The sequence below is a fragment of the Eretmochelys imbricata genome, chromosome 2 (genome assembly GCF_965152235.1).
Source record: "Eretmochelys imbricata isolate rEreImb1 chromosome 2, rEreImb1.hap1, whole genome shotgun sequence".
Lineage (NCBI taxonomy): Eukaryota > Metazoa > Chordata > Testudines > Cheloniidae > Eretmochelys > Eretmochelys imbricata.
In genome coordinates, this window is record NC_135573.1 from 203,456,891 (window position 1) to 203,478,476 (window position 21,586).

The following is a 21,586-nucleotide window of genomic DNA, read 5'->3' on the forward strand; positions in this document are numbered from 1 at the left end:
GAGAGCTTACAGTATTTATCCAAAAGATTTCTGCAAAATAAAAGTTTGTCTGCAAACCTTTTAGCAGGAATGGTTGTACTACCTTGCGAGAAAGCTAGTTAGAAATAAGACAGTTTTATTCAACTCTGAAGTGGTACTACTCAATACCAGTCTATTAAAATATCATTTAGAATGTTATATTTGGCTGTTTATTTTAAACTTTTTTCCCATCACACTGAAAATTCTGGTTTGTCTGATTTTTTTTTCGGCATAGGATTTTAAGAAATTTAGTAACATTTTAAAATAATGGTTTAATATATTAATGGTAAATTACAACTGAATCCCTGCAGAAGTACACATGGCATCTCAAAGATGCTCTATTAGTTAATCATAACTGATATTACAATGACTACCTTAGAAAGTAAGCAATAATATATGATTTTAAGGTCATGATCATACATATAACGACCAGCTAGAGGAATTCTCATTTCAGCCTTCAACAGTCATCATGATCTGAGCAGTAAATGGCAGGAGAAAAAAAATTACATCACTGAGATTGTGAACTGAGCTGTTTGTACATTATTTTCAGTTGAATTTTCTTCTTAAGTAGCTGCTGCCACATCTCAGAGTTTTCTCTGAGCTGGTTTCATGTGCCTGAAAGGCTGTTTAGCTTCACTTTCTTCTCCTTCAGATAAATTCTTTTCTATACACTCATTAGCTGAGGTGCTTCTGAAAAGCTGGAACTATTCTTTGAAAGCTGCCTGTTATTTCAGAATTGTTTGTTTCAGTGTTTGTGAAAGGAGAGGAGCAGGTTTTAGTTTGTTTTGTTGGTTAGCACTGTGTGCAATCTGTCATTAATTACCACTCTTAATGACCAGATTGCAGCCAATCAGGAGTTAGTCTCCTTCAGCATTTGGACATTAGCAACTCATTAATTAATATTTACTCAAGAGGTGGAATTTTGATACCTAGTATATAATGGTTAGTTTATCACTTTAGAGTAATAGCAGCTACAGTTGTCTCCCTCCTCCCCAAACAATTCTTTATAATGCTTCAAATTTATTTTTAAATAATGTATGCTGTTCAGCCATGAGTCAGTTGACTCATTTCCAGGAGGCTGACAACTGGGCATTGTCTAATTTTTTTAAGTGCTCTGTGCTGATGGGGAGGCAAGAAAGAAGGATTTTTAAGCACTTGACAAGCGGATTACCAGTTTTCAGTGGCTCCAGTCCCAGCCCAATGCAGCTTGCTTCTCTAGTCCTCCTGATAAGAGTTACCTCACTAGTAGCTAAGGCCAGAAATCAATATTGGGGAGGCGGAAGACCAGAAGTGAGGTAGGCACCATGGGAAACTTGTAGGAAAGGCAATCAGATGGGACGTGTGAGGTCACCGTGCGCTCGAAAGAGGGCAAGATGTTCTTGCCACTGAGTGATGGGTTTGAGGTAGGGTAAGAAGGCCTGTATGATTGTGACAGAAAGGGAGGAAGATAGTAGAAAGGTGAGGAAGAGGAAGTTAGGAGAAACTAAAGACAAATTAATTTATCTTCATCTTTTCAATGGTAGAACAGGAAGAACCCTGATATTTGCCCTTAGTATATTTAACACAATATACATACATTTTAAGGACGAAAAGTATGAACGGTACTTCAGCCTCTATCTTTATACACACAGTAAATTCCTAGCACATTAAAACATTTAGATGGTTAACCACCTGATTTACATATGTAATAAGATAGCTGTAATCTAAATACTGTTGTTTGCCTTCCCCCCATTATATGTGCTTGCAATTGACTGCCAGCCCCAAATAGGAGGACAGTTTTCAAAATTTGATCCTAAAATTATAAATATACGTTCGTTTTAAAGCACAATGTTTTAAAATTAGTTTTCCTTAACTTATCTTCCAAGCCCTGAGCGCCTAAGCGTTTGTTTTTCTATAATAATTTACACAACAAATATTTGATTTTAGTAATTATTGTCCTGAGTTTTCAAGTTCAGCTCTTGTGTTGTCTTTCACTATTAGAATAAAGGTGTTACAGGCAGCTACCAATTTAATGAAACAGTGTTTGGAATAGCCATATTGTCATAGGCCCGTATAAAAGTAATACATGCACAGTGAGTCAATAGTTACTATTCATTTACATATATTTAATTTAAAACCAACATATCCAAAGCACTTTTTCAATTATTTTGATGTATTACAAAACTAAAGGGTCAGTATTCATAATAAAAAGACTTACCCATCCTTGCCAAAACTGATCCCCATCTTCCCAAATATGCCTGTCATTTAATCAACCTATCATAATTTAGCCTTCCCTGCCATAGCATCTTATAGATCTCAACTAGTATTTTCAGGAAAAGCCTTGGAAAATAGAGTGCTCAGAAGCCAACTAATCAATACCATGGATCCTTCATAGCCGCCCTCCCTTTTAAGCCAGGGGCCTGTTACCTAGAGCACCTGCATCAATCATCATAACCCTGGTGGTACCACAGGAAGGGGAGGGGCAGTTTCTTAGCTAGCTGAATATATTTGTGATGGTATCATTTATATTGTCAGTTTCTTCATAACACTCGGTAGATGGGCATCTTAAGTAACTAACAGTATGCAAATATTATGACAATCCATCTTAATCAGCAAGTGTATTTAAATGGAAATGAAGATTTGGGGAAATTCAGAGTATCACAGAATAATTCCTGAAATTAGTTGAGAAATTGGGGTGGGTTCAGCAAAGAACCATAAGAATGATTTAAAAGGATTAGAAAACATGCTTTATTGTGGTAGACTCAGAACTCAATCTGTTTAGCTTAACAAAGCAAAGGTTAAGGGATGACTTGATTACAGTCTGTAAGTATCTTCATGGGGAACAAATATATAATCATGGAATCCTCAATCTAGCTAAGAAAGGTATAACGTGATCCAATGGCTGGGAGTTGAAGCTAGCCAAATTCAGACTCTAAATAAGATGAAAATTTTTAATAGTGAGAATAATTCACTACTTGAACAGTTTACCAGTGGTCATGGTGGATTCTCCATCCCTGACCATTTATAAATCAAATTGGATGTTTTTCTGAAAGACATGCTCTAGGAATTAGTTGGGGGAAGTTCTATGGCCTGTGTGGTACAGCAGGTCAGACTACATCAGGGGTCGGCAACCTTTCAGAAGTGGTGTGCAGAGTCTTCGTTTATTCACTCTAATTTAAAGTTTTGCATGCCAGTAATACATTTTAATGTTTTTAGAAGGTCTCTTTCTATAAGTCTATAATAAAAACTAAACTATTGTTGTATGTAAAGTAAATAAGGTTTTTAAAATGTTTAAGAAGCTTCATTTAAAATTAAATTAAAATGCAGAGCCCCCCGGACTGGTGGCCAGGACCCGGGCAGTGTGAGTGTCACTGAAAATCAGCTGGCGTGCCGCCTTTGGCACGCGTGCCATAGGTTGCCTACCCCTGGACTAGATGATCACAATCATCCCTTCTGGCTTTGGAATCTATTATTTGAATGCTGCTGTACAAACCATGGTGTGCTTATAGTCAAGTGATATCAAAGCAAGAGTATGGTGGTTTTCCAATAGTAAGAAATTAAGCAACACAATTACTGTGCCCTAATTAATTTACTTGTCCTTTATATTTCTGTAAAGCAGTACAATACAATTTCCACAAAAAAATCTTGGTTGGCTAATGGCTAGTCAAAAGAAACATTATACATGCTGATAACTTCGTGATCCCAAACATTTTTTAAAATGTCCTTGATTTTTCTGACCGCTGGGTACCCAGGCAACCTTAATTCTGCCCATATAGAGATATCCTGACCAAAAAAAGCAGTACTGAGGGGGTATTAAATGTAGACGTGTTTGGGGACATGGGATTATTGGGAAAGAATTGGAGAGGACAGAAATAGGTAGGGCAGAAGTTCTTTTACTGTACTCCTCTGGCATTGGTTAGGGATTCATTACCACAGTGAAGCCCCATCCTCTAATAAGTGAGGTTTCCCTATGGTGAAATAGAAGGACGGAAGAAAAAAACTGGACACGAAATTATTTTTGTGTATTTTAATGCCAAACAACAAACTGATTTTTAAAGACTGAATCTTTTTCTTCTTTGAGCAGAAGAAAATAACAGTGGTACAGGCAAGCGCAAACCTGATAATGTTTGGTATATTTTTTTTTTTAAACAAGAGGAAGAGGAAAATGAAGCACCTTGTAGCTCTTAATTACCTGGTACCAGTAAAACCTACTGCACATGAATTTGTTGGGGCTGTTTCTTTCAAATGACTAGTTTACTTATATTTCAAAAGTCATCTAAAACTACTGACCCTGTCCTAAAGAATAACAATATTCGCTATACAATGATATAATAAACCATATTTAACAATGTTAGAATGAGGTGATTATGGTTCTCCTTGTGTGCAATCTGACAATTCAATTAATCACTTCTATTTTGTGAAGTAGTTTATCAAAAAGCACCACTTAGAACAGTTTCTCTCTAATGAAAACTTCTCCACATCGTAATTAATGTATTTGACTAAAATGTACAAAACAGAAACTGAGAGTTGTATAAAATGGATTGTGAACTTTTTAATATATGCAAGAATGACTACTTCTATATCATGTCTAGTGTATGTGATAAAATTATTGTGTAGGCTATTTTGATATGAATTCAGATATACTATTGGTATGCTGACATTAAATTCAGCATAGTAAGTATTAATGTATTAACCATGACAATCTGTACAACTCTTAACTTGACTATATTATAGAATATTTCTGTCATCCCATTTTTAACTGGCAGGAAACTTTAGGTGTCAAAAGAAATTTCAAGATACCTGTTAATCTTTCCAGTCAGTATTTTATGGATAGTTAGGTTTGGAGATTTGAGGTGGAGTTTTGTTCTTTTAATCTTTTTAAGGAGCAATATTTACCAAAATGTCTCTGCAGTTTCCTTTATTTTCAGGATCCCAAAATGAATGGATCTTCCTATCCCATGACTCCAAAAACTTAACTTGTCTCCATTCTCCATATATGCATAAATATCATATTACTTTTATTGTAATGATCAGATATGTGGATCTCAGAAAGTGCCTATTCCAGTCCTTAGGAACCTTTTTCGAATTTTTTACATACCACATTGTATACAGAACACAATAAAATCATCATCTTTGCTCTCCAGATAGCAAAAATAAGCCAACTAGCACCTTAAAAATATTTCACCTTCCCCATATATATGCAGGGGTGAAAATAACTTAAGGGACTTACTGGTACACAGGGCCAGAGTCCTGAGCGGGAGGGTTAGGGGAATCAACCGGAAGGGGCAGGGCCTCAACCAGAAGGGTGGGGCCTTTAAGTCCCCGTGCCCTTTAAATCATGATTTAAAGGGCCCAGGGCTGTGGTAGCGGCGGCGGGGAGCCCCAGGCCCTTTAAATCACCGCTAGAGCCCTGGCTGCCACTGCTACCCCAGGTGTCCGGCAGCAGGGCAATTTAAAGGGTGTGGGCCTCCCAGCCGCCACTACCACAGAGGAGTCCCTGGCCCTTTAAATCGCCGCCAGAGCCCCAGGGCTCGTGACCGCTACCCCAGGGCTCCGGAGCCCAGGGCCCTTTTAAATTGCCTGCCCAGAGAAGCTGCCCCGTGCTGGTATGGTCGGCTGTGTCCCAGCTCATGCTGGTACGCCATACCGGACCAGACCAGCTTACTTTCACCTTTGTATATACGGCATATGTGTATGTATGCACATACACACAGAAAGAACAAATAATGTTGTTGTGTGGAATATGGTTTTATTGGTGTCAGCTTAGAATAGCTGCATTACTCAAAAAGCCATGAGTGAGCTATGCAGGTTGTCCAAATGAGTGCCAATAAAACCAAAATGTGGTGGCTTTTCTGTATATAAAAATGTTATATTTTAAATCTGATAACTTGGGACATTGACAGGGTTAGAAGCAAGTCTAGCTGTGTGTTCCATTTGTAAGCTTGGATCTCCCCTTTCTACTGCTGTAAAACTTCTATTTCCTAGCCGTGTAAGGTTTTGAGATACCAGGTAATAAATCTGTCATGGGTAAAGGGCTGAAGATTGCCTTATTTACATCTCACTGTTTAGTTACTTTACTTTTGAAAACAAGTGTTCAGGGGGAAAAAAATAGGTGACTAAATTGAAACGCAGATTGAAATTATGTGGTTAAGCAATGTTGTTTATGAAAGATGTGGCATTTACACAGGTTACAAATTTGAACATTAGCAGGGTATTTTTTCTGTCTGGAATATTGATAAAGGTTTGGTATGCTTTGATCTACCTGTTAATAATATGATATATTGTAAAAACGTTAGTGAAAAAGAGTGTCAGCTAGTTAGGACAAGGAGCTAAAATATGTGTGACCAAAATTTTCTTTAATTCAAGTCAAAGATATTATTTATAAATCTGAATTAACATTTTTACCATTTCTTTCTTCTTCTCCAGAGAGAGAGAGCATAATGTACAATAGTATGTAATGTAGACCACAATGTAAAATACTTTTCTAGCATTTGAAACTCCCACTCGCCATAGGGATGCAGGGTTGACATGTAAGGAAATTGGAGTTGGTCATTATTTCTAGTTGGTATGAGTTTAGGGAGTTCTCCTTGTCTTTACCCAGTGAATTGAATTCTTAAATTTTTGGGGGGCATTTTATTTGCTTCAGGAAAAATATTTCCTTGATTTTTCCATTCAATCAATTGACATACAATAGTAATTCATTGTACTTCTATAGCATTGTCTGTAGGCGATTCTCAAAGGTATTTTTATTTTTGACAAGCATTAATTAATAGAAGCCCACAGCATCCCTCTGAGAATGGTAAGTAGGTAGTTTACAGATAAGAAAGCTATAACACAGGGAGGGTTACAGCATATCACTACAAAACACATTGATAGAGTTCGTCTCTCGACCCCCAGTGTCATGCTGTGGTCAGTACAATGTTGTACCTCTTCTTTTGATGCAATGTTATATCTTAATATAGATACACTAACAAAATATATATTGGCTTATATTTTAATCCATTGGCACTGAACTCATTTACAGTGAGCAGTGGGGTATGGTGTCCGATAATACTGTGAAATAATAATGCCCCACTGTTTTATAAATATCTGTTAAAATCTGTTGCAGGCTGATGCAGTGCAGTTTGTGCCACAGTGGACAGTCATCACTGTACAACAGATACCTGCAATTCTTGTGATCAAATCTTTGAGATGTCTATGAAAAATTATTGAAAATGTTGAGCTGTTGTTTATACCTTATTTGTCAAACACATAGCAAATATATAGCTTCTTGGGTACATAACAAAGAAAAAGAGTGGCGAGGTTACATTTTCTGGGCACCTAAACTATTAGGTAGTCATTAATATGCACAGTCAAATTAATTATTGGTGCATAAAGGAAAGTGACAGCTGTGAAACTGAACAAACTGTGTTCCTTATCTACATTTTAGTTGTACTTCACTTCTGTTCCCAATCCACATTTTAGCTATGTATGTATCAGTTTTTATTGAAGAGTTTCTTGTATTGCATTGGAGAAAGAAAAGGTAAAACCTTCACAGTGAATGTGGGATCAGATTCCCCAACTTTAATTATAGGCAAATGAAAAGGAAAAAATTAGCATTTTAATATAGAAATATCTTAGGCTTTAGGAGAATTATGATAAATCTAATGTTGCCTAGTGAACTAAATAAGGATATTACAACAAACTGTCTCCTTAGAAATATTTGTTTAAATAGAGGCTACAATACTTCATCTTTATCTTTTTTGGATAATTATTGCTATTTCAGGCTGTTTCTTGTTCCAGGTTTAAAATACCATTAGTTTTTCAAAAAATTATAATTGGCAGCATTTGTTTGCTATAAAACTACTGGATGGAAACAAAATTCCAGTTTGCTTGTGAGATAATTATTTTAGTGAGAGTTTTGTTCTATGTGAGATAATTACTTTGGTGAGAGTTTTGTTATGCGTATACAGTTCACTATTGCTGTTTCTTTCTCACTTGGTTGCATTTAGGTTATCTAGTTTCAGTTGCAATCTATTAAGCTAAGTCTTTTTCAGTGGTTGAGGTTTTCCCACCTGTCTAACCTAAAACACCTGCAACATATGTTTGCATAACCCTGCAATGCTTTGCGTTTTGGGCCTTGAGAAATTCCCCCAGAGCTTTTTGCTTACAAACAGCTGAGCAATTCATTTCTCTAATGACGAGTGTTTTTCCCCTGGCATTGAGGCAATAATATGTTCACTAAAATAAGTCTCATTTTTCATCAGAGAGGCACATTAGACATCTTTTTACTGTGCTGTTTCATCTTCTGAACCTTCATTATCTGGAATATTTAAAAACAAAAACAAAAGGAAGGAGAGGAAAAACTAAATCTTAAATTGTGTTCTATAGATTTCATCACCAGCACCTGCACACACATACTGGAAACCGCCACATGCTCACACAGTTAAAGCATTACATTATGGGAGTAAATTAGCTTCCTTGATGTATGGCACAACCATCTTTCTATGACTTATATCACTCAAGCCTGCCCCACTATAAGATAGTTAACTACATAAATAATTTTATATAATTTTCTTGTTTGACTTTTTTTTTATTACATGATTTGGATTTAGCAAAACATCTTTACTTTTTTCCCTACAAGTTCCTCAGTAAAGTCCAACTCAGGGAACCAGGCAGGCATGTTAGAATTTCTGTGACCACTGATGGTCACTCTAAGCAATCAAATGTTTCACTCAGTTTTACTCAAAATGCTATCCAAAGTTATAACAAAGAGTTTAAAGACATGGCACAGACCCTCCACTGGTGTAATTCACACCGTCTGAGCATCTGCCTGATTGGGTGAGATTCTCACTTCTGCTCCCTCTCCTTAACCAGCTAAAATGGTCAAAGGAAAGTAAAGGGTCTCTCAAAGCTCTGGATGTGATCTGGAACTGAGAAAGACAGCACGGATTGTTCTTGAGGACTCCCTTGCAAGCCCTGATGTTAATATATGCATGGAGTGGACCTGGGGGCAGAAGAGGTGTGACAAGGGGGGCAGGACCCAGCCCATGATGCTGTGGAGTTTTTGGACAGCACTGCTTTCCCATAGGCAGGTTGCTATAATTTAGACAGCCCCTCAGGACTGTCTAATTATGCAGAGGGCTGTTGCAGCCCTCAGAGTGGCTTAGAATCAAGATGGCCCAAGGGTGACTCAAAGCCACAGTAGTCACCCACTCCCTCTGGGCTGTGAGCTCTATGCTGTGCTTCTAAGAGATGCAGCACAGAATTCTCCACATGTACAGCCCTACTTCACATGCGGGTTACTATAGCTCTGCATAATATTTGCCCCTTTTAAAATCTGTTAATTCAAAATTAAAGCTTTTGGTTGTCTAACATAGGCTATCCAGTTATAAAGGAGAGAATTGAAAAGTAATTGAAAAACCCACAGAAGATTGTTAAAAGAATGGTATTTACCATTCCCCTACAGGCAGACTATGGATTCCTAGACTCTTCTGGCTAATGTGACATCCCTAGAAGAAAAATCCATGGTAGTTCTGCATTTCACAGACCTATGTAGGAAGGAAGGGGAGGAATTAATTTGCTAATCTTCTTAATGCCCTTTTTATACTCTTTATCAAGGGCAATCAGCACATAATACGAAGGTTGGGATATGGCAGATGTAAATTATTGATCAAAGTACTTACATTAGTTGAGAAATAAAGGTATGAAAACTTTACTAACAAGTAATTAAACATGTAAATACAACTATACTTACTTGGAATCTACTTGGGGAAAAAGGAAAAAAATGAATGCTCTGGTCAATAAATCAGATTAATTTATTCTGTGTGTCCTGAATGCACAATACATCTAGTACAGGGGATACACAAAGTTGGGTATGCCTACGAGAGAAATTAGTTTGAAATTGATAAAGAAAAAATTGCATTTTTCTAGGAGTATTTCTCATTATGAAACTTATGCAAGGGTTTTTTTTTAATATGAAAAATAGAGAAGGTACTATCAGTAACATGCTATAAGTATCATAATCTTAATTTCTGTTACTGTCTGTTTGAAATGCAACTTTCAGAAATATTGACTATGTTTAGGATAGCAGTTTTCAGATATCTGCGTGTTAACATGCATGTCAGGTTTTTAAAAATAATGGGATTTTCTTAAAGGATATCTTACAATGCTAAAAACCATTTCCAACCATAATCCTCTTGGTTTTTATTGCCTTACATTTTAAATGCTGTTTTTTCAACATCATTTTTTCTGAGCTTTGGTTCCCCCTGCCCCCCCCCTTCCATGTAATAGTACTTTAAACTGCCTCTGCCTTTCATACCAGTAAGCCTCACAGGAATTTAAACAGGCCCCACTGAAAGCAATACTTGAGCCTCATTCATGTGTTCAAGTTAGATCATTATTCCTATTAATGGCTTTAAGTGCTTAGATAGTAGATCAGCATTTCATGTCTTGAATTGCTTGTCATTTCTGCATAAATATGTATTTTAAGAAATTGCTCCACATGATCTCGTCCCCCACTTTCTTCCAGAAAAGAAAGTAGCATAATCCTTTCTTGATTTCATGGAAGTTGGAAAAGAAAGCTTTTTTATTTTAGCAAAAATAAAGTGTATATCCAATTTCTGGAAACAAGTTGTAAAAACGTGTGATAGCCTTGTGAAAGTGAATTTTTCAATTGAATCTGGATCAACTGGAAATATGCCAGTAATTTTGTCATCCTCCTCTTCTTGTACATTGCTTCAAATGGTCATCAACTCTCATAAAGAAAAATAGAAGTCTATTAAATTTGTAAGAGAAAAGTTACACTATTTGATTACTAGCATAGTAGTTATAGAACCATCAGTTATCCTCCTCATGTCAGTTCAGATTTGATTATCGTAGAAATGCATTGAATTACCAAACCAGAGCAATAGTAACTAAAGCTGATTCATTGTTATTGCTATCAGTTGACGAGGACTGACTTACAAGCCATATAATGGGATAGAGTTATGCAAATGTTGTTATAACAAGAAAAGAAAAATGTACGGTGACCATTATAGTGCAGGTGACAGAATAAATGGGAATTTTTTTTTAATGCTGTCTGTTAGCCTCAAGTTTTTTATAACACTGCAAACCAGTATATATTTAAACAATGTTTAATGTATTCCTATAGGAGGCAAAAAGTAATTTAATACAAAGGTAAGCCTGACAGCATGAAAAAGTTAGGAAATTCTCACTGAAGGTTTCCATCACCAACTTTAACTTTGACCCCAGCAATCCTTCTGACCCTTTGATACCTATTGACTCTTCAACTTTAACTCTTCTTCCTTTGTCATATGCATTGTACAATATTCTGTTACTTGAAATGTAAACCCCACCTACTCCTAAAAACATGAGAAGGCTGGTCAAAAAGGAAGTGTTTTCAGAAATTCACTGGAGAGTGGTGGAGCATGGGTTCCCCAGCCCATTACAACAGTGGGCAAGGAAAATGAATTTCCCACATGTGGAGGTGGGAAAGAATATAAGGGAGTTTCCCATTCCCTTGTGTACTCCTTGCACATCAAGATGAAAATGTAATGTACTTGTTAAAAAAAAAAAATCAGAAAGCGCATTGCATTGCATTGATAAATTGTATGTATTACTATAAAGACCAAAAGAGTTAGGTCAGTATATTTCAAATGAATGTATAAAAGCAAGAGGGGGAAAAAACAGTTTTAAAAGAGAGTAAGTTTGTAACACAAATCTTTCAACACGTATTTATTTGTATGAAATAGTGCAGTTTATGCACTATATTTAGATTATTGCACAGAAAAAAATGATCACTTTAATGGATATTCTATTTTATGTTGTATTTTTTCCTAATGCATTTTAACTTCCAATGAAATGGAAATGTATTACTTTAATTTATCCCTTTGATGAGTATTTATATAAAAGGGCTATGCTGTACTTCTGTTTAGTTGGATGCCTATTCAATTTATTTTTTTAATATGTATTTACATAGCACTTTATACCATCAAGCATTATCCCTTTGAGCTAAATTAGTGTAAGTGGACTCCTTGGTACATAATTCTGTGGTATAGGTTCTTCAGAATTCCATAGAATATTAAGTCCAAAAATAGGTAATTTCAGTGCTATTTAAGACAAAATATGTCAATAAATTAGTTTATCTGAGGTGAAAATAGGGACTAACAGACAAACTCTGTTTTCAGCATTAATTGTGTAGAGGATAGTACTACAGGATTCCAGGCCTAGATTCTGAATACTGTGAGGTTTCGGGGGGAAAACGGTTCTGTGTGCCATCTAGTGGATATATTTGATTTGATCAGCAAAACATAATTCTAACATGAAACCAATCTTTTTTTTAACTAAAATGTTTAACAAGTGGGTAGTTTAATTTTAAATTAGAAATTATAGCTAGTCCTTACTATTAATGTTTTATTTAATATGATCCCTTTATAGGTAGATGTTTTAGTGATACACTTTATAGTCAGAACTTGAGAAGGGACAAAACTAGCTTGGAACAGAACTTCCCCAGAAAGTTCAGATCCAGACTCGAACATTGTAGCTCAGTCCCCTTTCTATATGGATGAATATATGCTTAGTTATGGTATTTGTGGAACAGTCTTAAAGTCATCAGATGATAACAATGGAATCTAAAATATTTCAAAGCTGGCTTTCCTTTTTTATATATTGTTCCTACCTTTATGAATTATGGTCCTAGGAAAAAAGAAATGAGTTTTTAATCTATAATCCTTATTGATTAACTTTTATATTAAGATACTGATGCCTAAGTTTTATTAAATAGTTTCTAATTTAAACATTGTAACACTCTTTTCTGTAGAAAAATCCAAGACCAGTGACTTACCAATTCCAGCAAAGTTTAGATTATTACAAAGCACGTGGAGCAGACTTGATGAATAAAACCCGGTAAGACACTTTCATATATGTTGCATTTTAATTAACACCTTACCCAAAAATAGTGAATATTTTATAGGTTGCTTTGATTCAAAACAGGAATTATACAAACAGTATATGGAACACAAATGACTATTATCATAGTATTTTAGAAATGTAGGGCTGGAAGTGACCTCGAGTTATCAACTGTTCCAGCACCCTGTGCTGAGGCAGGATGATGTATATCTAGATTATCCCTGATGGATATGTCGAACCTGTTCTAAAAAGTTTTCAATGACAGGGATTCCACAGCCCCCCAGGAAGCCTGTTCCAGTTTTAATATCTTTATAGTTATATATAGTTTTTCCTAATATCTAACCTAAATCTCCCTTACTGCAGATTAAGCCCATTACTTCTTGTCCTACCAGCAATAGACATGGAGAACAATTGATCACTGTCTTCTTTATAACAGCCCTTAACATATTTGAGGACTGATATCAGGTCCCCCCATAGTCTTCTCTTCTCAAGACTCAAAGTCCCCAATTTTTTTAACTTCTCCTCCTAGGTCAGGTTTTCTAAACCTTTTATCATTTTTGTTGCTCTTCTCTACACTCTCTCCAATTTCTCCACATCTTTCTTAAAGTGCAGCTTCTGGAACTGCACACAGTACCTCATCTGAGGCCACAGCAGTGCCAAGTAGAGTAGAACAATGATCTCTCATGTCTTGCATACAACACTCCTGTTAATACACCCCAGAATGATGTTAGCCTTCCTTGCAACTGCTTCATGTTATTGACTCGTGCAATTTGTGATTCCGTATAACCCCTGGACTCTTCAGTAGTACTGCCTCCCCAGTTACTCCCCATTTTGTAGTTGTGCATTTGGGTTTTTTTTCTTTGTAAGTATAGTACTTTGCACTTGTCTTCATTAATTATGTGAAATTAATTTTTTCATCTTTGCACAATCAATAATATTACAAAGAGTGCTATATTCTAGCTTGCATGCTCTCTCTCTCAGGCTAGGGTCTTGTCTACACTTGGAATAGCTTAAAACTGATTTACTTGAACTGGTGCAAACCACTGTGTGGACAATCTTCGATCAGTCTACCACAGCTTCTATCAATTGATCTTATTCCTTTTAAACTGATTGAAGAATGCCCACACAGCAGTTTGCAACAGTTCAACTAAACCAGTTTTAAAACATATCCTTGGTGAAACCAGAGATCTAAATTCCATTACACTAGGCACTGTACAAGCACATAACATAAAGATGGTTTCTGCCTCAAAGCACTTAAAATCTAAGTATAGTGACCGAGTTTCAAAACAATCACCAGTCAAAGGATAGAGGGCCAAATCCTACTTGCATTACTTATGCTTTTATCTCATTGAAGTCAATGGGTCCACTTTCCTGGTAAGGAAAAGCACAATTTGGTCCTTAAAATACAAAGATGCATTTGTAATATCCATGTTTTTAGTGCTATGTGACCAAAAAGCTCTGTTTTATTAGAATAATCACTGTATGAGAAAACTACTACAAGTATAAAAATTCCAGGATGGGTTTAATATTTGTATTTTTTATCAGGCTTAAAATGAATTAATGCTATCCCATAGGTTGCAAACTTTGGATATTGAAATGGTGGTTATGGAATGTGCTGCCATGCCAGTGCTAATCTTATCATTGTAAAATAAATAAAAGGGACACCCATCCCTTTTTTCACACACCTCTCCTATCTAATACAGTGCCAGCTTGCAATGTGCAAAGAATTTTAAATTTTGAGGGACGGGGAAAAAAATGAAAAGTTTCTTTTTTTCTAGCTTCTCTCTGTGCCTTATGATGCTATCAAGTGACAATGAGTGAAAAAGACAATGATATTACATCATAATGTGATTAGCAGCATTACGTTACTATGGCATAATGTTCTAGCTATTTGTCCTGTTAAGAAACTTAGAAAGATGGCTATCCAGAGGAGGATGTCCTGCCCCAGGAATCATGGTGTTCTTTTTGTATTGGTCCAGCCTCATTCCTTGATCTTTGGGGTCAATATTCTTGCTGCTCCTGCATCTTTGACTTGTAGCATGGGGACTTTGATTCTTTCTGGTGGACAGGGAAACTCCAAAATATAGTCTCCACCTGAGCTGTCCTATAGAAGATTCTACAACCTCTCTTCTGCTACCCTCCAAGTCTGCATTTTTCGTACAACTGTTTTAGGAGGCCCAACTGCAGCTTATTATATTCTCTCTCTCTCATTGTACTGCTCTCTCGTGGAACACCCAGGCACTCTTTTAACTCCTACTGCAAGACTTCTTGACCCAGTTTGCTTCTCAAGAGCTCCTTGGTCTCTTTTTCAAAATACAAGATCTGTAGGATTTCTGTGTCCCACACACAATTGTGGTGCGCTGCAGCTGCTTTTTGTTGGGTCTCAGATGGGCCATGCTGCAGAAACATATTAAAGTATAATTGTGGAACTTATGAGCTAGTGTCTCTCCCTGCAGTTATCATGGAACTTGCATGATAGCAGTATTGCAGCTGCTGGCAAAGCTTTCTTCCCTACTTGAGGCTTCCTGGAAGGAGAGGATTCTAACTAGGGCTGTCAAGCGATTTAAAAAATTAATCATGATTAATCGCGCTGTTAAACAACAATAGAATACCATTTATTTTAAATATTTTTGGATGTTTACTACATTTTGAAATATATTAATTTCAATTTGCAATGCAGAATACAAAGTGTACAGTGCTCACTTTATATTTATTACAAATATTTGCACTGTAAAAAACAAAAAAAAATTTCAGTTCACCTTATACAAGTATTGTAGTGCAATCTCTTTATCATAAAAGTTGAACTTACAAATGTAGAATTATGTAAAAAAACCTGCATTCAAAAATAAAACAATGTAAATCTTTAGAACCAACGAGTCCACTCAGTCCTACTTCTTGGTCAGCCAATGACTCAGACAAGGTTGGTTACAATTTGCAAGAGAAAATGCTGCCTGCTTCTTGTTTACAGTGTCACTTGAAAGTGAGAACAGACGTTCACATGGCACTGCTGTAGCTGGCGTTGCAAGATATTTACATGCCAGATGCGCTAAAGATTCATATGTCCCTTCATGCTTCAGTCACCATTCCAGAGGACACGCTTCCATGCTGATAATGGATTCTGCTTGATAACATTCCAAAGCAGTGCGGACTGATGCATGTTCATTTTCATCATCTGAGTCAGATGCTACCAGCAGAAGGTTGATTTTCTTTTTGGTGGTTTGGATTCTGTAGTTTCCACATCAGTGTGTTGCTCTTTTAAGACTTCTAAAAGGATGTTCCACACCTCGTCCCTTCTTTGGAAGGCACGTCAGATTCTTAAACCTTGGGTCAAGTGCTGTAGTTATTTTTAGACATCTCACATTGATACATTTTGTCAAATCTGCTGTGAAAGTGTTCTTAAAACAAACACGTGCTGGGTCATTATCCGAGACTGCTATAATATGAAATATATGCAGAATGCAGGTAAAACAGAGCAGGAGACATACAATTCTCCCCCCAAGGAGTACAGTCACTAATTTAATTGATTCATTTTTTTTTAATGAGCATCATGAGTATGGAAGCATGTCCTCTGGAATGGTGGCCGAAGCATTAAGGAGCATATGAATGTTTAGCATATATGGCATGTAAATACTTTGCAACGCCGACTACAAAAGTGCCGTGCAAACGCCTGTTTTCCATTTCAGGGGACATTGTAAATAAGAAGCAGGCAGCAGTATCTCCCGTCAATGTAAATAAACTTGTTTGTCTTAGCAATTGGCAGAATAAGAAGTAGGACTGAGTCGACTTGTAGGCTGTAAAGTTTTATACTGTTTTGTTTTTGCGTGCAGTTATGTAACAAAAAAAGATCTACATTTGTAAGTGACACTTTCATGATAAAGAGATTGCACTTCAGTACTTGTATCAGGTGAACTGAAAAATACTATTTTTTTGTTTATCATTTTTACAGTGCATATCTTTGTAATCAAAAATAGTAATATAAAGTGAGCAGTGTACACTTTGTATTCTGTGTTGTAATTGAAATCAATATTGAAAATGTAGGAAAACATCCAAAAATATTTAATACATTTCAGTTGGTATACTATTGTTATAAGTACGATTAATTCATGATTAATTTTTTTAATCACAATTAATTTTTTTGAGTTAATCATGTGAGTTAACTGCGATTAATTGACAGTCCTAATCCTAACTATTACATGTGGCACTGGAGGATAGAGCGCTTTGATTCTGACACAGCGGCAAAATGAGGACAGACATATGGATGGATTTTAAATGGCAGGCCACAACATTTAATAAGTTTAAACATAGGGGAGAGTCAAAACCTGTCCATCACCTAGGGGTTACAGAGCTCCTACCATATAACCCGAAACTCTGAGTGGCTGTCCTCAGCCTAACCCCTAGGACTCTGCTCACCCCACAAGGGGGACAGAAGTTGCAGAAGGGTGGGGACCTTGGCTGGTGAGGGCCACAAGATCTCACCCTCTTCCATGACCCCAAAGCCCATCACCAAAATACCATGTCTTTTATCGTTTTAATGGCACTGGAAACTGGCCACAAGTTGCAACAAGTTAACTCAACCAGGTAGCTGAGTTGGGTACTAAGCACATTCTTCCTTAACCTACTGTGGCATGAAGGTGCTGCAAGGTCTGTGAAAAGCTCCCCAGACCTCTGCCAATTGTCCCTATTGGAGAAAAAATTCCTTCCTGACCCCCATACAGGAAATGGGCTAGACCTGCAGCATCTGCCAAACTGTTCTCCCATTTTAAGTTCAGGGGTTACTGGGTGGGACTGCTGGAATAGAGCTGAGAAAGAGCATGGCCCACGCTCCAGGTGAAATCCTGGCACCTGGAGAAAGCTGACCAATGAGCAGCACTCCCTGCCCCACATCTGGCCTGTGGGTTCCAGTGACTCGCCTAGGGGACAAGCTACCTGGTTTCCATCATTGAGTCACCCTCCCTCGCTGCTGGGGCTATCCCCCTTTGCTGCTGCCCCAGTCAAGTTCCTCCATCTGTTGAGGTGGGTGGATGGCATGTGGAACTGGTATGAGCTCTTCATTAGGCTCAGCTTCTGCTACATGTAGTTTAAATACTTTTTAATTATTTAGGAAATAGATGAAGGGTCCATCCAGTCCTTCCTACCTTTCTTGCCTGTAGGCAAAGTGATCAAAGGATTCCCCGGATACCTTGCTAATGGCAAATATTATAATTTATTTCATACAGTGAGGTACTCTCTTATAACTATATAGAAATGGTGGAATACTCCTAGAATACTGCATCAGACCCTAGTGCCTCAGTATATCACAAAGATGTCAATACAATGGAGAGAGTTCATTGATAAGAGCAAAAATAAATAAATACCAATGTGGTAGAGGAATTGTGAAGCATAGCTCAAGGAGGGAATAACTAGGAGGACTGGATTTCAACAAAGAAATATTTAGGCCGTATCATTTCAGTAGTATTGTACTTTGATATACTCTCCCAAAGGAAGTGATGGCCTCATTAAAAAATATACTGAACAAAGCACTGGAAAATATATCATTAGGGATTGGCTCTGCAGTGAGCGAAGAATGGATTCGATAACTAAACGGGGTTTTTTTATCTTTAATTTCTGAGATTCTATGATACATTTAAAAAATCTTTACAAATCTACACTATATTGCCTAATTTTTTGTTCTTTTAAAACTTTTAAATGTGTCATATTCATGTAGATTTTTCTCTTTTAATAGCTACTTACTGATGAGATAAGGTTTTCGTAAAACAAAACATTTTTGTCTGAGCAGAAAATTGAAGAGATTGAATCATCTTGTTTAAAAATATACCATTCATAGTCAAGGTCAATGATGCTTATTGTGATGAAACAAAATTGTTTGCTTCATAGATTGGATTTACGTCTCCTTGACATTCATGTTTTTAAACCAATGTCTTACTTTTAAATGCATCTGCTGATAACTCTAAAATATAATCAATCCTCATTTTTCTTGTAATTGTCGTGCATGTTCGGTACATTTTGACGGCTCAAGTGCAGACATTGATCCATGTTTAGTGGCTTCAATCATCCTTTGCACTGGTATATAAGCTTAATATACTATTTTAGGTGGTAGGAAACAGATATAGTGCCCCTATTCTTCTGAACTTCAATCTGGTGTCAAAGCATCTCGTCCTGCATACCTAATGCCCTGTCATTGCTTGCATTTCCTGAAACTGCAACTTGAGGAAAACACCACATAACTCCACTTAGGGATCTAAGGAAAAAAAATAGCAACAGCTTTTCGTGGCAAGCCACTAAAGTGTCAAAATTATTGTTTGGCTTGTTGTGTTCGTGTCCTGAGGTGATCATTGCCAATGCAAGATCAGTTCATAAGAGACCTGAATCCTGGCAAACGTTTAAAGCTGAATAACCAATCCTCATCGAATTCTCAGATGATATGTAACAGTCTTCTACAATTTTGATAAATTTGCTCTCATTCTGCCTACTCCAGCTAAGCACTACTTCAATTAAAGAATGTGGTATTAACGGCTTTGAGCTGCCCATAAAAGAATACTGTAGTAATGAAGCGGCGAGCTCTGTTTCCTCTCTTTCTGTGAGAGAAGGAATGTTGTCCCACAGTCCTTGTAAATGTGAACAAAGAGAGCTACAATATTGCCAGCCAGTTTTTCACACAGTTTTGAGAATTGCTGTTTTACCTATTTGAGGAAAACTTCACCCTAAGTATGAGTGGGAAATTGAAATGCTCCATTCAATGAAATCATTAGATTTTGGCAAATGCTGTGCAATTTGAACTTATTCAAAGTAGCTACAATTCATGGAAATTAAGGTATAGTATGTTATCCTTCGAAATCATATTGACAAATGACATTCATTTTTTTTCCTCCCACCCCAGATTAAACTCAATCACACAACTCGGTTACTTGAGGTGTATATTAGGCTAAGTATTTGCCAGAGTGGATCCTGTCTGAATAATGATTTCAGGATTGGATCTATATACCATAATGTAATCCTTATTACCGTTCCCTTTTGTTTTTAACTACAGTGGCTATTTTTAATGCACTTAAGTTATTTGCATCATTAAGAACAAGAAAATTTGCTGAAGAATTTCATCTCTTCAAAATAAAGGAGAAGAAAAACAGCTTCTAATTCCCAGTGAAAGTGTTAAGATAACCCAGAGATCAGCAAAGCCATTTCTATTTGATCAGACAATTGATATTCAAGCAATATATGATAAATGATTGGGATGGCCTTTGCAGGAATTTCACCATCACAAAAATCATCAAGATTTTGCTTTTAATGACCTTTTTTTCTTAACTATGATCTAAATGGCTGTGCTAAAGAATCAGAAAAAATATGTTAAAAGAAGATTATCCTTAATCATTGTACTGGGACAAAATAAAGTTTTGCAATGTTTTGGTGAATTTTAAACAAACATGCAGTAAGAATGAATTAGTATGGATAGAGTAGGAACTTGAATGTGCATCAGAATATCATCCAAAATTCCCAATATTTTTTTAGTTTGTTTTTTTAAAACCTTCTCCCTATTTACCTCCAGAATGAGTTTCTACAGAGACTTTCTACAGAGAAAGTCTAGGTGTAGAGTCAAACTGCTTAAAAAGTTGTTTGACTTCAAGTCAGAGTCAATAAGATTAAAATCTGAGAGAGCATGAGCACTAGAGAGAGAGCATCAATCCTACTTATGGGCCTTCATCCACATCTTGGTTTGGAGTTTGCCAAAGTCTGTAAGATGAGCCAATCATGCTCAGCGGGCATCAAGCCTTGTTTATGGCCAGCCTTGCCTCTGGCTATAGCTACGTCCATCACCAGACTCTTGTGCAGCCTGGAAGTAAGCTTAAGGAATGCTTGGGCAACACATACCCCTTGGTGACTTCCTGGATGGTATGTGGATATTGTCAAATGTCCTTCATCAGATAGCTCAGGACTAGATACGTGGGTACTGACATCCTATCTACAAGGAGACCCTTCTTCAGCAAAATATCTCCTCTGAAGTCCCAAATGATTTCCAGAGTAAATGGAACAGCCTTAGTCACTCTCTCACCGAATAAGGGGAAACGGTGGATGTGCCTCTGGCATTTTTATTATGGTAGCACACACTTAGTAGCCCTAGTCACAAATCAGGACCCCCACCATGCTAGGTGCTTTCTGAACACAGAACAAAAAGAAGATCCCTGTCCTGCGAAGCTTACAGTCTAACTAGACGTCCCATATACTTGGCATTGGAAGAGCCATTCACCCTATTCCCTCCTGCTCACTGTCCTTATCATCCCATACAGACAACTCAGATTGCTGTTTGGAAGATGAAGAGGGGACTATCAAATGCCGCCTGAGCAGATGCCAACCCCAGTCTTGTGCTGAACTCACCATCGTCAGTGGGTTCAGGGCACACACTGGTAGCTAAGGGCATTGAGGCTGGGGCATGAGTCTTGACTCTGATATGCTTGATACACTTTCTGACTTCAGTGCTCTGAGTGCATTTAGCACTGAGGTCAGGCTTTAGACTATACATCCTCATCAACTTGGAGCAATTATTTGTATTATCATCGTACCTAGGAGCCCTAGTCATGAACCAGGACCCCACAGTTTTACTGGCTATACAATGTCTTGGAGGGAGAATGACACGTTACAGACCATCCTGGAATCATGGATATGACTTATCTGTGCTGACTACCAGGCCTGGAATGTCTGGAGATCTTGA

At 37.1% G+C, this 21,586-nt stretch overlaps 1 protein-coding gene across 1 annotated transcript in view; it reads left to right on the forward strand.

Moving 5' to 3' along the window:
• TBC1D5 (TBC1 domain family member 5) overlaps window positions 1-21,586 on the forward strand; it is a 480,265-nt gene that overhangs the window by 359,952 nt on the left and 98,727 nt on the right. Inside the window, exon 17 of the mRNA XM_077811294.1 lies at window positions 12,797-12,882. Within this exon, the coding sequence (XP_077667420.1) occupies window positions 12,797-12,882 (86 nt within the window). The remainder of the gene's footprint in view (window positions 1-12,796; window positions 12,883-21,586) is intronic.